At 39.7% G+C, this 15,129-nt stretch overlaps 1 protein-coding gene across 1 annotated transcript in view; it reads right to left on the bottom strand.

Annotated features, from left to right (window-relative positions):
- fbxl7 (F-box and leucine-rich repeat protein 7) overlaps positions 1 to 15,129 on the bottom strand; it is a 91,465-nt gene that overhangs the window by 66,042 nt on the left and 10,294 nt on the right. The window contains exon 2 of the mRNA XM_052463148.1: positions 1,701 to 1,790. Within this exon, the coding sequence (XP_052319108.1) occupies positions 1,701 to 1,790 (90 nt within the window). The remainder of the gene's footprint in view (positions 1 to 1,700; positions 1,791 to 15,129) is intronic.

Genomic DNA, 15,129 nt, shown 5'->3' with positions numbered 1-15,129 from the left:
AACAACAGAGTTGGAGTCAGTATTCTCCCTCCGCAGGGCCAGACTCTACTGTTAACAACAGAGTTGGAGTCAGTATTCTCCCTCCGCAGGGCCAGACTCTACTGTTAACAACAGAGTTGGAGTCAGTATTCTCCCTCCGCAGGGCCAGACTCTACTGTTAACAACAGAGTTGGAGTCAGTATTCTCCCTCCGCAGGGCCAGACTCTACTGTTAACAACAGAGTTGCCAGACTTGGAGTCTCCGCAGGGCCAGAATGTTAACAACAGAGTTGGAGTCAGTATTCTCCCTCCGCAGGGCCAGAATTTACTGTTAACAACAGAGTTGGAGTCAGTATTCTCCCTCCGCAGGGCCAGAATTTACTGTTAACAACAGAGTTGGAGTCAGTATTCTCCCTCCGCAGGGCCAGACTCTACTGTTAACAACAGAGTTGGAGTCAGTATTCTCCCTCCGCAGGGCCAGAATTTACTGTTAACAACAGAGTTGGAGTCAGTATTCTCCCTCCGCAGGGCCAGACTCTACTGTTAACTTGGAGTCAGTATTCTCCCTCCGTTACTGTTAACAACAGAGTTGGAGTCAGTATTCTCCCTCCGCAGGGCCAGACTCTACTGTTAACAACAGAGTTGGAGTCAGTATTCTCCTCCGCAGGGCCAGACTCTACTGTTAACAACAGAGTTGGAGTCAGTATTCTCCCTCCGCAGGGCCAGACTCTACTGTTAACAACAGAGTGTTAAGACACTGTTAACAGAGTTGGAGTCAGTATTCTCCCTCCGCCAGACTCTACTGCCAGAGTTGGAGTCAGTATTCTAGGGCCAGACTCTACTGTTAACAACAGAGTTGGAGTCAGTATTCTCCCTCCGCAGGGCCAGACTCTACTGTTAACAACAGAGTTGGAGTCAGTATTCTCTCTCCGCAGGGCCAGACTCTACTGTTAACAACAGAGTTGGAGTCAGTATTCTCCCTCCGCAGGGCCAGACTCTACTGTTAACAACAGAGTTGGAGTCAGTATTCTCCCTCCGCAGGGCCAGAATTTACTGTTAACAACAGAGTTGGAGTCAGTATTCTCCCTCCGCAGGGCCAGAATTTACTGTTAACAACAGAGTTGGAGTCAGTATTCTCCCTCCGCAGGGCCAGAATTTACTGTTAACAACAGAGTTGGAGTCAGTATTCTCCCTCCGCAGGGCCAGACTCTACTGTTAACAACAGAGTTGGAGTCAGTATTCTCCCTCCGCAGGGCCAGAATTTACTGTTAACAACAGAGTTGGAGTCAGTATTCTCCCTCCGCAGGGCCAGAATTTACTGTTAACAACAGAGTTGGAGTCAGTATTCTCCCTCCGCAGGGCCAGACTCTACTGTTAACAACAGAGTTGGAGTCAGTATTCTCCCTCCGCAGGGCCAGAATTTACTGTTAACAAACCAGAAAAAGAGAACAGCTCACAACAGCAGTGATGGCAGTTTGTTTTCCAACAAAGTATCTCTCTCAAAAAAACAACAGAGTTGGTTTTGTCCTCCGCAAACTGTTAACAAACCAGAAAAAGAGAACAGCTCACAACAGCAGTGATGGCAGTTTGTTTTCCAACAAAGTATCTCTCTCAAAAAAAAACTTGGTTTTGTCCAAAAATAGTCAACAGTGCAGGAAAAAGAGAGGGAGAAAAAAGACAACATGTAAACAGATTTGGCCTAACGAGGTCCAGATGCCCTACCTTCGCTGGTAGCTGCATTCTTGGGAGCTTTGGTTGACGTCTGATCCGTACTTGAACTCAGGTCGGAGGAAATACTGGAGCTGCCTTTACCTAGAGGAACACAGGACCAAATCAGGACGGGACGTATCACCACGAAAAAGACAAACAATCCCACTAAAATCAACAGCGGACGGGAGTACCAAGTAGTCTTTTCAGCAGTTTTAAACCAAAGTCACTAACATCCTATTTGATTCCAGGTTGAACCCTTTCCAGAGGGTTATATCTGGAATCAAAAAGGGCTTTCTACTATGGGAACAGCCTAAGAACCCTTTCCAGAGGGTTATATCTGGAATCAAAAAGGGCTTTCTACTATGGGAACAGCCTAAGAACCCTTTCCAGAGGGTTATATCTGGAATCAAAAAGGGCTTTCTACTATGGGAACAGCCTAAGAACCCTTTCCAGAGGGTTATATCTGGAATCAAAAAGGGCTTTCTACTATGGGAACAGCCTAAGAACCCTTTCCAGAGGGTTATATCTGGAATCAAAAAGGGCTTTCTACTATGGGAACAGCCTAAGAACCCTTTCCAGAGGGTTATATCTGGAATCAAAAAGGGCTTTCTACTATGGGAACAGCCTAAGAACCCTTTCCAGAGGGTTATATCTGGAATCAAAAAGGGCTTTCTACTATGGGAACAGCCTAAGAACCCTTTCCAGAGGGTTATATCTGGAATCAAAAAGGGCGTTCTACTATGGGAACAGCCTAAGAACCCTAACAGTGTAGACTGGACCCAGATCTGTTTTTAGGCAACTGACATATTATTTTGAATACCGTTTAAGTCTCAACGAGTGACACTGGTATGTCAACTTGAAAATAGATGGTTGTACCTTGACATTAACATATTCCAAATCAAGTATAACGGGGCATTCAGTATAACAAGGCACAATGTGTCAAATCATGTGGTATTACTTTAACACCCATACATGAGCATTGTAGTGGACAGTTCAGGTAACATTAAAGAATCAACTCTTTGTTGTTTCCATCTGAGACGACAGGTTGGGATCCACTGCAGGGCTAGTCCCCTTCTGGGCTCTAGTTCAAAGATGACAGGTCATGGGATCCACTGCAGGGCTAGTCCCCTTCTGGGCTCTGGTTCAAAGATGACAGGTTGGTATCTACTGCAGGGCTAGTCCCCCTGTGGGCTCTGGTTCAAAGATGACAGGTCATGGGATCCACTGCAGGGCTAGTCCCCTTGTGGGCTCTAGTTCAAAGATGACAGGTCATGGGATCCACTGCAGGGCTAGTCCCCTTGTGGGCTCTAGTTCAAAGATGACAGGTCATGGGATCCACTGCAGGGTGAGTCCCCTTGTGGGCTCTAGTTCAAAGATGACAGGTCATGGGATCCACTGCAGGGCTAGTCCCCTTGTGGGCTCTAGTTCAAAGATGACAGGTCATGGGATCCACTGCAGGGCGAGTCCCCTTGTGGGCTCTAGTTCAAAGATGACAGGTCATGGGATCCACTGCAGGGTGAGTCCCCTTGTGGGCTCTAGTTCAAAGATGACAGGTCATGGGATCCACAGCAGGGCTAGTCCCCTTGTGGGCTCTAGTTCAAAGATGACAGGTCATGGGATCCACTGCAGGGCGAGTCCCCCTTGTGGGCTCTGGTTCAAAGATGACAGGTCATGGGATCCACTGCAGGGCTAGTCCCCTTGTGGGCTCTAGTTCAAAGATGACAGGTCATGGGATCCACTGCAGGGCTAGTCCCCTTGTGGGCTCTGGTTCAAAGATGACAGGTTGGGATCCACTACAGGGCTAGTCCCCCTGTGGGCTCTGGTTCAAAGATGACAGGTTGGTATCCACTACAGGGCTAGTCCCCCTGTGGGCTCTGGTTCAAAGATGACAGGTTGGTATCCACTACAGGGCTAGTCGCCCTGTGGGCTCTGGTTCAAAGATGACAGGTTGGTATCCACTACAGGGCTAGTCCCCCTGTGGGCTCTGGTTCAAAGCACGGTGCCATTTGAAACACACGACAGGACCTAAGGTCAGTTATGCAGCATGTTTATAATCCCATTCACAACACAAACAAAACAGTCCTCGCTACATTTCACCATAAAAGGTGAGAGTCTTGCACCTCTAACATGATAAAACTATCCATTCCAGTGCCTCTATAATGGCTACAAGGCCTCTTCTACATTACAGTGCCTCTATAATGGCTACAAGGCCTCTTCTACATTACAGTGCTTCTATAATGGCTATAAGGCCCCTTCTACATAACATTGCCTCTATAATGGCTATTAGGCCTCTTTTACATTACATTGCTTCTATAATGGCTATAAGGCCCCTTCTACATTACAGGCTTCTATAATGGCTATAAGGCCCCTGCTTCATATAATGGCTATTAGGCCCTTTCATTTCATTACAGTGCAATTTATAATGGCCCCTTCTACATTACAGTGCTTCTATAATGGCTATAAGTCCCTTCTACATTACATTGCCTCTATAATGGCTATTAGGCCTCTTTACATTACATTACATTGCTTCTATAATGGCTATAAGGCCTCTTCTACATTACATTGCTTCTATAATGGCTATAAGGCCCCTTCTACATTACATTGCTTCCATAATGGCTATAAGGCCCCTTCTACATTACATTGCTTCTATAATGGCTAGAGGCCTCTTCTACATTACATTGCTTCTATAATGGCTATAAGGCCCCTTTCTACATTACAGTGCTTCTATAATGGCTATAGGGCCCCTTCTACATTACAGTGCTTCTATAATGGCTATAAAGCCTCTTCTACATTACATTGCTTCTATAATGGCTATAAGACCTCTTCTACATTACATTGCTTCTATAATGGCTATAAGGCCTCTTCTACATTACATTACAGTGCTTCTATAATGGCTATAAGGCCCCTTCTACATTACATTACATTGCTTCTATAATGGCTATAAGGCCTCTTCTACATTACATTACAGTGCTTTTATAATGGCTATAAGGCCCCTTCTACATTACATTACATTGCCTCTATAATGGCTATAAGGCCCCGTCTACATTACATTACATTGCTTCTATAATGGCTATAAGGCCTCTTCTACATTACATTGCCTCTATAATGGCTATAAGGCCTCTTCTACATTACATTGCCTCTATAATGGCTATAAGGCCACTTCTACATTACATTACATTGCCTCTATAATGGCTATAAGGCCTCTTCTATATTACATTACATTGCTTCTATAATGAATATAACATTACATTGCTTATATAATGGCAATAAGGCCACTTCTACATTACATTGCTTCTATAATGGCTACAAGGCCTCTTCTACATTACATTACTTTGATTCTATAATGGCTATAAGACCTCTTCTACATTACATTACATTGATTCTATAATTGCTATAACATTACATTGCTTCGATAATGGCTATAAGGCCTCTTCTACATTACATTGCTTCTATAATGGCTATACGGCCTCGTCTACATTACATTACATTGCTTATATAATGGCTACAAGGCCTCTTCTACATTACATTGCTTCTATAATGGCTATAAGGCCCCTTCTACATTACATTGCTTCTATAATGGCTATAATGCCTCTTCTACATTACATTGCTTCTATAATGGCTAAGGCCCCTTCTACATTACATTGCTTCTATAATGGCTATAAGGCCTCTTCTACATTACAGTGCTTCTATAATGGCTATAAGGCCCCTTCTACATTACATTGCTTCTATAGTGGCTATAAGGCCCTTCTACATTACATTGCTTCTATAATGGCTACAAGGCCCCTTCTACATTACATTGCTTCCCAAATGGCTATAAGGCCCTTCTACATTACATTGCTTCTATAATGGCTATAATGCCCCTTCTACATTACATTGCCTCTATAATGGCTATAAGGCCCTTCTACATTACATTGCTTCTATAATGGCTATAAGGCCTCTTCTACATTACATTGCGTCTATAATGGCTATAAGGCCCCTTCTACATTACATTGCTTCTATAATGGCTATAAGGCCCTTCTACATTACATTGCTTCTATACTGGCTATAAGGCCCCTTCTACATTACATTGCTTCTATAATGGCTATAAGGCCTGTTCTACATTACATTGATTCTATATTGGCTATAAGGCCTCTTCTACATTACATTACATTGCTTCTATAATGGCTATAAGGCCTCTTCTACATTACATTGCTTCTATAATGGCTACAAGGCCTCTTCTACATTACATTGCTTCTATAATGGCTATAAGGCCTATTCTACATTACATTACAGTGCTTCTATAATGGCTATAAGGCCCCTTCTACATTACATTGCTTCTATAATGGCTATAAGACCTTTTCTACATTACATTACAGTGCTTTTATAATGGCTATAATGCCTCTTCTACATTACACTACAGTGCTTCTATAATGGCTATAAGGCCTCTTCTATATTACACTACAGTGCTTCTATAATGGCTATAAGGCCCCTTCTACATTACATTACATTGCTTCTATAATGGCTAAAGGCCCCTTCTACATTACATTACATTGCTTCTATAATGGCTATAGGCCCCTTCTACATTACATTACATTGCTTCTATAATGGCTACAAGGCCCCTTCTACATTACATTGCTTCTATAATGGCTATAATGCCTCTTCTACATTACATTGCTTCTATAATGGCTAAGGCCTCTTCTACATTACATTGCTTCTATAATGGCTATAAGGCCTCTTCTACATTACAGTGCTTCTATAATGGCTATAAGGCCCCTTCTTCATTACATTGCTTCTATAGTGGCTATAAGGCCCCTTCTACATTACAGTGCTTCTATAATGGCTATAAGGCCCTTCTACATTACAGTGCTTCTATAATGGCTATAATGCCCCTTCTACATGACATTGCTTATATAATGGCTATAAGGCCCCTTCTACATTACAGTGCTTCTATAATGGCTATAAGGCCCCTTCTACATTACAGTGCTTCTATAATGGCTATAAGGCCCCTTCTACATTACAGTGCTTCTATAATGGCTATAAGGCCCCTTCTACATTACAGTGCTTCTATAATGGCTATAAGGCCCTTCTTCATTACATTGCTTATATAATGGCTATAAGGCCCCTTCTACATTACAGTGCTTCTATAATGGCTATAAGGCCCCTTCTTCATTACATTGCTTATATAATGGCTATAGGGCCCCTTCTACATTACAGTGCTTCTATAATGGCTATAAAGCCTCTTCTACATTACATTGCTTCTATAATGGCTATAAGGCCTCTTCTACATTACATTACATTGCCTCTATAATGGCTATAAGGCCTCTTCTACATTACATTACATTGCCTCTATAATGGCTATAAGGCCTCTTCTACATTACATTACAGTGCTTTTATAATGGCTATAAGGCCTCTTCTACATTACATTACATTGCCTCTATAATGGCTATAAGGCCCCGTCTACATTACATTACATTGCCTCTATAATGGCTATAAGGCCTCTTCTACATTACATTGCCTCTATAATGGCTATAAGGCCTCTTCTACATTACATTGCCTCTATAATGGCTATAAGGCCACTTCTACATTACATTACATTGCCTCTATAATGGCTATAAGGCCTCTTCTATATTACATTACATTGCTTCTATAATGAATATAACATTACATTGCTTATATAATGGCAATAAGGCCACTTCTACATTACATTGCTTCTATAATGGCTACAAGGCCTCTTCTACATTACATTACTTTGATTCTATAATGGCTATAAGACCTCTTCTACATTACATTACATTGATTCTATAATTGCTATAACATTACATTGCTTCTATAATGGCTATGAAGCCTCTTCTACATTACATTGCTTCTATAATGGCTATAAGGCCTCGTCTACATTACATTGATTCTATAATTGCTATAACATTACATTGCTTCTATAATGGCTATAAGGACCCTTCTACATTACATTGCTTCTATAATGGCTAAGGCCCCTTCTACATTACATTACATTGCTTCTATAATGGCTACAAGGCCTCTTCTACATTACATTGCTTCTATAATGGCTATAAGGCCCCTTCTACATTACATTGCTTCTATAATGGCTATAATGCCTCTTCTACATTACATTGCTTCTATAATGGCTAAGGCCCCTTCTACATTACATTGCTTCTATAATGGCTATAAGGCCTCTTCTACATTACATTACAGTGCTTTTATAATGGCTATAAGGCCCCTTCTACATTACATTACAGTGCTTCTATAATGGCTATAATGCCTCTTCTACATTACACTACAGTGCTTCTATAATGGCTATAAGGCCTCTTCTATATTACACTACAGTGCTTCTATAATGGCTATAAGGCCCCTTCTACATTACATTACAGTGCTTTTATAATGGCTATAAGGCCCTTTCTACATTACATTACATTGCTTCTATAATGGCTATAAGGCCTCTTCTACATTACATTACAGTGCTTCTATAATGGCTATAAGGCCTCTTCTACATTACATTACAGTGCCTCTATAATGGCTATAAGGCCTCTTCTACATTACATTGCCTCTATAATGGCTATAAGGCCACTTCTACATTACATTACATTGCCTCTATAATGGCTATAAGGCCTCTTCTATATTACATTACATTGCTTCTATAATGAATATAACATTACATTGCTTATATAATGGCAATAAGGCCACTTCTACATTACATTGCTTCTATAATGGCTACAAGGCCTCTTCTACATTACATTACTTTGATTCTATAATGGCTATAAGACCTCTTCTACATTACATTACATTGATTCTATAATTGCTATAACATTACATTGCTTCTATAATGGCTATGAAGCCTCTTCTACATTACATTGCTTCTATAATGGCTATAAGGCCTCGTCTACATTACATTGATTCTATAATTGCTATAACATTACATTGCTTCTATAATGGCTATAAGGACCCTTCTACATTACATTGCTTCTATAATGGCTAAGGCCCCTTCTACATTACATTACATTGCTTCTATAATGGCTACAAGGCCTCTTCTACATTACATTGCTTCTATAATGGCTATAAGGCCCCTTCTACATTACATTGCTTCTATAATGGCTATAATGCCTCTTCTACATTACATTGCTTCTATAATGGCTAAGGCCCCTTCTACATTACATTGCTTCTATAATGGCTATAAGGCCTCTTCTACATTACATTACAGTGCTTTTATAATGGCTATACGGCCCCTTCTACATTACATTACAGTGCTTCTATAATGGCTATAATGCCTCTTCTACATTACACTACAGTGCTTCTATAATGGCTATAAGGCCTCTTCTATATTACACTACAGTGCTTCTATAATGGCTATAAGGCCCCTTCTACATTACATTACATTGCTTCTATAATGGCTAAGGCCCCTTCTACATTACATTACATTGCTTCTATAATGGCTAAGGCCCTTCTACATTACATTACATTGCTTCTATAATGGCTATAAGGCCTCTTCTACATTACATTGCTTCTATAATGGCTATAAGGCCTCGTCTACATTACATTGCTTCTATAATGGCTATAAGGGCTCTTCTACATTACATTGCTTCTATAATGGCTATAAGGCCTCTTCTACATTACAGTGCTTCTATAATGGCTATAAGGCCCCTTCTTCATTACATTGCTTCTATAGTGGCTATAAGGCCCCTTCTACATTACATTACATTGCTTCTATAATGGCTATAAGGCCTCTTCTACATTACATTGGCTCTATAATGGCTATAAGGCCACTTCTACATTACATTACATTGCCTCTATAATGGCTATAAGGCCTCTTCTATATTACATTACATTGCCTCTATAATGGCTATAAGGCCCTTCTACATTACATTGCTTCTATAATGGCTATAAGGCCTCTTCTACATTACATTGCGTCTATAATGGCTATAAGGCCACTTCTACATTACATTGCTTCTATAATGGCTATAAGGCCCCTTCTACATTACATTGCTTCTATAATGGCTATAAGGCCCTTCTACATTACATTGCTTCTATAATGGCTATAAGGCCTGTTCTACATTATATTGATTCTATATTGGCTATAAGGCCTCTTCTACATTACATTACATTGCTTCTATAATGGCTACAAGGCCTCTTCTACATTACATTGCTCCTATAATGGCTACAAGGCCTCTTCTACATTACATTGCTTCTATAATGGCTATAAGGCCTCTTCTACATTACATTACAGTGCTTCTATAATGGCTATAAGGCCCCTTCTAAATTACATTGCTTCTATAATGGCTATAAGACCTCTTCTACATTACATTACAGTGCTTTTATAATGGCTATAAGGCCCCTTCTACATTACATTACAGTGCTTCTATAATGGCTATAATTCCTCTTCTACATTACACTACAGTGCTTCTATAATGGCTATAAGGCCTCTTCTATATTACACTACAGTGCTTCTATAATGGCTATAAGGCCCCTTCTACATTACATTACATTGCTTCTATAATGGCTAAGGCCCCTTCTACATTACATTACATTGCTTCTATAATGGCTAAGGCCCCTTCTACATTACATTACATTGCTTCTATAATGGCTACAAGGCCCCTTCTACATTACATTGCTTCTATAATGGCTATAATGCCTCTTCTACATTACATTGCTTCTATAATGGCTAAGGCCTCTTCTACATTACATTGCTTCTATAATGGCTATAAGGCCTCTTCTACATTACAGTGCTTCTATAATGGCTATAAGGCCCCTTCTTCATTACATTGCTTCTATAGTGGCTATAAGGCCCTTCTACATTACAGTGCTTCTATAATGGCTATAAGGCCCCTTCTACATTACAGTGCTTCTATAATGGCTATAAGGCCCCTTCTACATTACAGTGCTTCTATAATGGCTATAATGCCCCTTCTACATTACATTGCTTCCATAATGGCTATAAGGCCCCTTCTACATTACATTGCTTCCATAATGGCTATAAGGCCCCTTCTACATTACATTGCTTCTATAATGGCTATGAGGCCTCTTCTACATTACATTGCTTCTATAATGGCTATAAGGCCCCTTCTACATTACAGTGCTTCTATAATGGCTATAAGGCCCCTTCTACATTACATTGCTTATATAATGGCTATAGGGCCCCTTCTACATTACAGTGCTTCTATAATGGCTATAAGGCCCCTTCTTCATTACATTGCTTATATAATGGCTATAGGGCCCCTTCTACATTACAGTGCTTCTATAATGGCTATAAAGCCTCTTCTACATTACATTGCTTCTATAATGGCTATAAGACCTCTTCTACATTACATTACAGTGCTTCTATAATGGCTATAAGGCCCTTTCTACATTACATTACATTGCTTCTATAATGGCTATAAGGCCTCTTCTACATTACATTACAGTGCTTCTATAATGGCTATAAGGCCCTTTCTACATTACATTACATTGCCTCTATAATGGCTATAAGGCCTCTTCTACATTACATTACATTGCTTCTATAATGGCTATAAGGCCACTTCTACATTACATTGCCTCTATAATGGCTATAAGGCCACTTCTACATTACATTGCTCTATAATGGCTATAAGTCCACTTCTACATAACATTACATTGCCTCTATAATGGCTATAAGGCCTCTTCTATATTACATTACATTGCTTCTATAATGAATATAACATTACATTGCTTATATAATGGCAATAAGGCCACTTCTACATTACATTGCTTCTATAATGGCTACAAGGCCTCTTCTACATTACATTACTTTGATTCTATAATGGCTATAAGACCTCTTCTACATTACATTACATTGATTCTATAATTGCTATAACATTACATTGCTTCTATAATGGCTATAAGGCCTCTTCTACATTACATTGCTTCTATAATGGCTATAAGGCCTCGTCTACATTACATTGATTCTATAATTGCTATAACATTACATTGCTTCTATAATGGCTATAAGGCCCCTTCTACATTACATTGCTTCTATAATGGCTATAATGCCTCTTCTACATTACATTGCTTCTATAATGGCTATAAGGCCTCTTCTACATTACATTGCTTCTATAATGGCTATAAGGCCCCTTCTACATTACATTGCTTCTATAATGGCTATAAGGCCCCTTCTACATTACATTACATTGCTTCTATAATGGCTATAAGGCCTCTTCTACATTACATTGCTTCTATAATGGCTATAAGGCCCCTTCTACATTACATTGCTTCTATAATGGCTATAAGGCCTCTTCTACATTACATTGCCTCTATAATGGCTATAAGGCCCCTTCTACATTACATTGCTTCTATAATGGCTATAAGGCCTCTTCTACATTACAGTGCTTCTATAATGGCTATAAGGCCCCTTCTACATTACATTGCTTCTATAGTGGCTATAAGGCCCTTCTACATTACATTACATTGCTTCTATAATGGCTACAAGGCCCCTTCTACATTACATTGCTTCTATAATGGCTATAAGGCCCCTTCTACATTACATTGCTTCTATAATGGCTATAATGCCCTTCTACATTGCATTGCTCTATAATGGCTATAAGGCCCCTTCTACATTACATTGCTCCTATAATGGCTATAAGGCCTCTTCTACATTACATTGCGTCTATAATGGCTATAAGGCCACTTCTACATTGCATTGCTTCTATAATGGCTATAAGGCCCCTTCTACATTACATTGCTTCTATAATGGCTATAAGGCCTCTTCTACATTACATTGCTTCTATAATGGCTATAAGGCCTGTTCTACATTACATTGCTTCTATAATGGCGACAAGGCCTCTTCTACATTACATTGCTCCTATAATGGCTACAAGGCCTCTTCTACATTACATTGCTTCTATAATGGCTATAAGGCCTCTACTACATTACATTACAGTGCTTCTATAATGGCTATAAGGCCCCTTCTACATTACATTACATTGCTTCTATAATGGCTATAAGGCCCCTTCTACATTACATTACAGTGCTTCTATAATGGCTATAATTCATCTTCTACATTACACTTACAGTGCTTCTATAATGGCTATAAGGCCTCTTCTACATTACACTACAGTGCTTCTATAATGGCTATAAGGCCCCTTCTACATGACATTACATTGCTTCTATAATGGCTAAGGCCCCTTCTACATTACATTACATTGCTTCTATAATGGCTAAGGCCCCTTCTACATTACATTACATTGCTTCTATAATGGCTATAAGGCCCCTTCTACATTACATTGCTTCTATAATGGCTATAATGCCTCTTCTACATTACATTGCTTCTATAATGGCTAAGGCCTCTTCTACATTACATTGCTTCTATAATGGCTATAAGGCCTCTTCTACATTACAGTGCTTCTATAATGGCTATAAGGCCCTTCTTCATTACATTGCCTCTATAATGGCTATAAGGCCACTTCTACATTACTTTACATTGCCTCTATAATGGCTATAAGGCCTCTTCTATATTACATTACATTGCCTCTATAATGGCTATAAGGCCTCTTCTATATTACATTACATTGCTTATATAATGGCAATAAGGCCACTTCTACATTACATTGCTTCTATAATGGCTACAAGGCCTCTTCTACATTACATTACTTTGATTCTATAATGGCTATAAGACCTCTTCTACATTACATTACATTGATTCTATAATTGCTATAACATTACATTGCTTCTATAATGGCTATAAGGCCTCTTCTACATTACATTCTTCTATAATGGCTATAAGGCCTCGTCTACATTACATTGATTCTATAATTGCTATAACATTACATTGCTTCTATAATGGCTATAAAGCCTCTTCTACATTACATTGCTTCTATAATGGCTATAAGGCCCCTTCTACATTACATTGCTTCTATAATGGCTAAGGCCCTTCTACATTACATTACATTGCTTCTATAATGGCTATAAGGCCCTTCTACATTACATTGCTTCTATAATGGCTATAAGGCCCCTTCTACATTACATTGCTTCTATAATGGCTATAAGGCCCCGTCTACATTACATTGCCTCTATAATGGCTATAAGGCCCCTTCTACATTACATTGCTTCTATAATGGCTATAAGGCCCCTTCTACATTACAGTGCTTCTATAATGGCTATAAGGCCTCTTCTACATTACATTGCCTCTATAATGGCTATAAGGCCCCTTCTACATTACATTGCCTCTATAATGGCTATAAGGCCCCTTCTACATTACATTGCTTCTATAATGGCTATAAGGCCTCTTCTACATTACATTGCCTCTATAATGGCTATAAGGCCACTTCTACATTACATTACATTGCCTCTATAATGGCTATAAGGCCTCTTCTATATTACATTACATTGCTTCTATAATGAATATAACATTACATTGCTTCTATAATGGCTACAAGGCCCCTTCTACATTACATTGCTTCTATAATGGCTATAAGGCCCCTTCTACATTACATTGCTTCTATAATGGCTATAATGCCCCTTCTACATTACATTGCCTCTATAATGGCTATAAGGCCCCGTCTACATTACATTACATTGCTTCTATAATGGCTATAAGGCCCCTTCTACATTACATTGCTTCTATAATGGCTATAAGGCCTCTTCTACATTACATTGCTTCTATAATGGCTACAAGGCCTCTTCTACATTACATTGCTTCTATAATGGCTATACGGCCTCTTCTACATTACATTGCTTCTATAATGGCTACAAGGCCTCTTCTACATTACATTGCTTCTATAATGGCTACAAGGCCTCTTCTACATTACATTGCTTCTATAATGGCTATACGGCCTCTTCTACCTTCAAGGCATATCCACATATGGGAGAAGTCATAGACCGACAGACAGGAGGACATGAGGAAGTGGCCTTTGCACAGAATTACTTCCAGGTGACATTCCTGTCTCCTTCTCTCTCTTTCTCAGTCCATTCTATTTTATCAGAATAGTCCGTAGTGTTTTGATTAATCAGAATAGTCAGTGTGTTTTTGCATTGTGGAGATCAAAAACGTGCTCAGTCTGTCTCAAACTATAAAGAAGTGGCCCACAGACTCTGCACAAATACAACTGAAGTACTAAGATAAGATCTTATATTGTCTCACACAGCGGATAGGTGCAGTGAAATGTGTTGTTTTACAGGTTCAGCCATAGTAGTATGATAGGTGCAGTGAAATGTGTTGTTGTACAGGGTCAGCCATAGTAGTACGATAGGTGTTGTTTTACAGGGTCAGCCATAGTAGTACGATAGGTGCAGTGAAATGTGTTGTTTTACAGGGTCAGCCATAGTAGTACGATAGGTGATCTGGAACCATTTGACCCGGTGTAGATCAGTGATCTGGAACCAGTTGAGCAGGTGTAGATCAGTGATCTGGAACCAGTTGACCCGGTGTAGATCAGTGATCTGGAACCAGTTGAGCCGGTGTAGATCAGTGATCTGGAACCAGTTGAGCCGGTGTAGATCAGTGATC

Source organism: Oncorhynchus keta, chromosome 15 (genome assembly GCF_023373465.1).
Source record: "Oncorhynchus keta strain PuntledgeMale-10-30-2019 chromosome 15, Oket_V2, whole genome shotgun sequence".
Taxonomy (NCBI): domain Eukaryota; kingdom Metazoa; phylum Chordata; class Actinopteri; order Salmoniformes; family Salmonidae; genus Oncorhynchus; species Oncorhynchus keta.
Note: the sequence above shows the minus strand (reverse complement) of the source record. Positions and strands in the feature narration are given on the sequence as shown.